We start from the raw sequence: 1,368 nt of genomic DNA, 5'->3' as shown, positions 1-1,368 counted from the left end.
ATCAATCAGTCCATTGTAATGAGGAAAGGTTATACATTGATACAAAAACAGATATTGAAATAAATGGCAGTGAAATCTGCACACTTTGACTTTTATTTGGATATATCATTAGTTTTCTTGAATAAATATTGTTAAATAAAAACAAAAAGTGTCCAAACTTCAAATGTTCTAAATTTTGCAAACTCTGCACAAGAGCAATTAACCCAATCTAATTTTTTCTTTCATTTTTGGAAAAGGTATCAAGTGTAGGGCTACATGTTTTGAATGTCAAAATATCTTAAAATATAAACACGTATAGCCATTTCTTTATTATTTTTTTTCACAAAAATTAAACTAATGTTAAAAATTGGGTCTCAATTCATAACACACAAAATTTTGGATTATCTGATAATAATTTCATATCCAGGTATTTGGCAATAATGAGTTATCTATCTACCATGTCAGTCCTCTTTATGGGTAGGTCAAGAGAATTTTTGTCAAAAGAGCAGCACATTACTAATCGACAATCCAAGCAAACTCCATTTATTCATCTTAAACCATTATTCTTTTTATAGCCAAGTCTGTAGCTATTTTTAACATGAGTCATTGAGTTTGCTCTAATTATTCCTTACCTTCAAATGTTTCATACCACTGACATGAAGCTCTAAAGATGGCAAGCCATTCATCTCTGACAAGCAAACCTGCAGGTAAGAAACCCTGTTAAAAATATATACTCAACACAGTGCCATCAAAGATAGTAAACAGGTGCATATCTTACAAACAAAAGCTGTGCAATATTAGAGGAATTGTCATCAATGCTGCAATGTACCAAATGCATTAATTCATGATTACGCTTTAACACCAAATTAAATATATCCATATGAAAGTTTCCACGAAGAAATGGAATATCACATATTAGTTGCTTCCCCTTTAAATGGGTACATGGCACTTTCCCATTTCTTGTCCTCTAGATGAAATGAAGATGTATCTTTCTGACCGGTTTCCTTCTGGACAAAAAAAGTGTCTCCTGGCTTTTCTTTCTTCAGAATGCACCACACCTGCAGGCTGAGCTGTAGATCCTTGAGGATTTGACTACTCCCCTTTATTCTCTGACATTCCTCAAGATATCTTGGGTGATGTCCAATTTTGCAGCAGTGAGGCTCATAACAATGGAAGATGCTTCCAGTGTTATGATAAAAAGATAAATTGACCAGTGGTTCTTGAATAGATAAATTGGTCTTTGCGTCAGCATTCCCAGTTCAGAAGAGATGACTGTCGCCAAGTCAAATACTTGCATTTCATATACCATAATCACTTATCTATAAGCTACTCCCAACTGGTGAACATCATTTGAGCATATTTAGCACAAAGATACATATATCTTTAAGC

General features: G+C 33.6%; 1 protein-coding gene across 1 annotated transcript in view; it reads right to left on the bottom strand.

Annotated features, from left to right (window-relative positions):
• Positions 1–1,368, bottom strand: part of LOC119594037 (uncharacterized protein DDB_G0283697-like) — a gene marked incomplete in the record, with an annotated part of 31,250 nt that overhangs the window by 6,056 nt on the left and 23,826 nt on the right. The window contains 1 exon segment of the mRNA XM_037943065.1: positions 612–680. Coding sequence (XP_037798993.1) covers positions 612–680 — 69 coding nt within the window.

Source organism: Penaeus monodon, chromosome 33 (genome assembly GCF_015228065.2).
Source record: "Penaeus monodon isolate SGIC_2016 chromosome 33, NSTDA_Pmon_1, whole genome shotgun sequence".
Taxonomy (NCBI): Eukaryota; Metazoa; Arthropoda; class Malacostraca; order Decapoda; family Penaeidae; genus Penaeus; species Penaeus monodon.
Note: the sequence above shows the minus strand (reverse complement) of the source record. Positions and strands in the feature narration are given on the sequence as shown.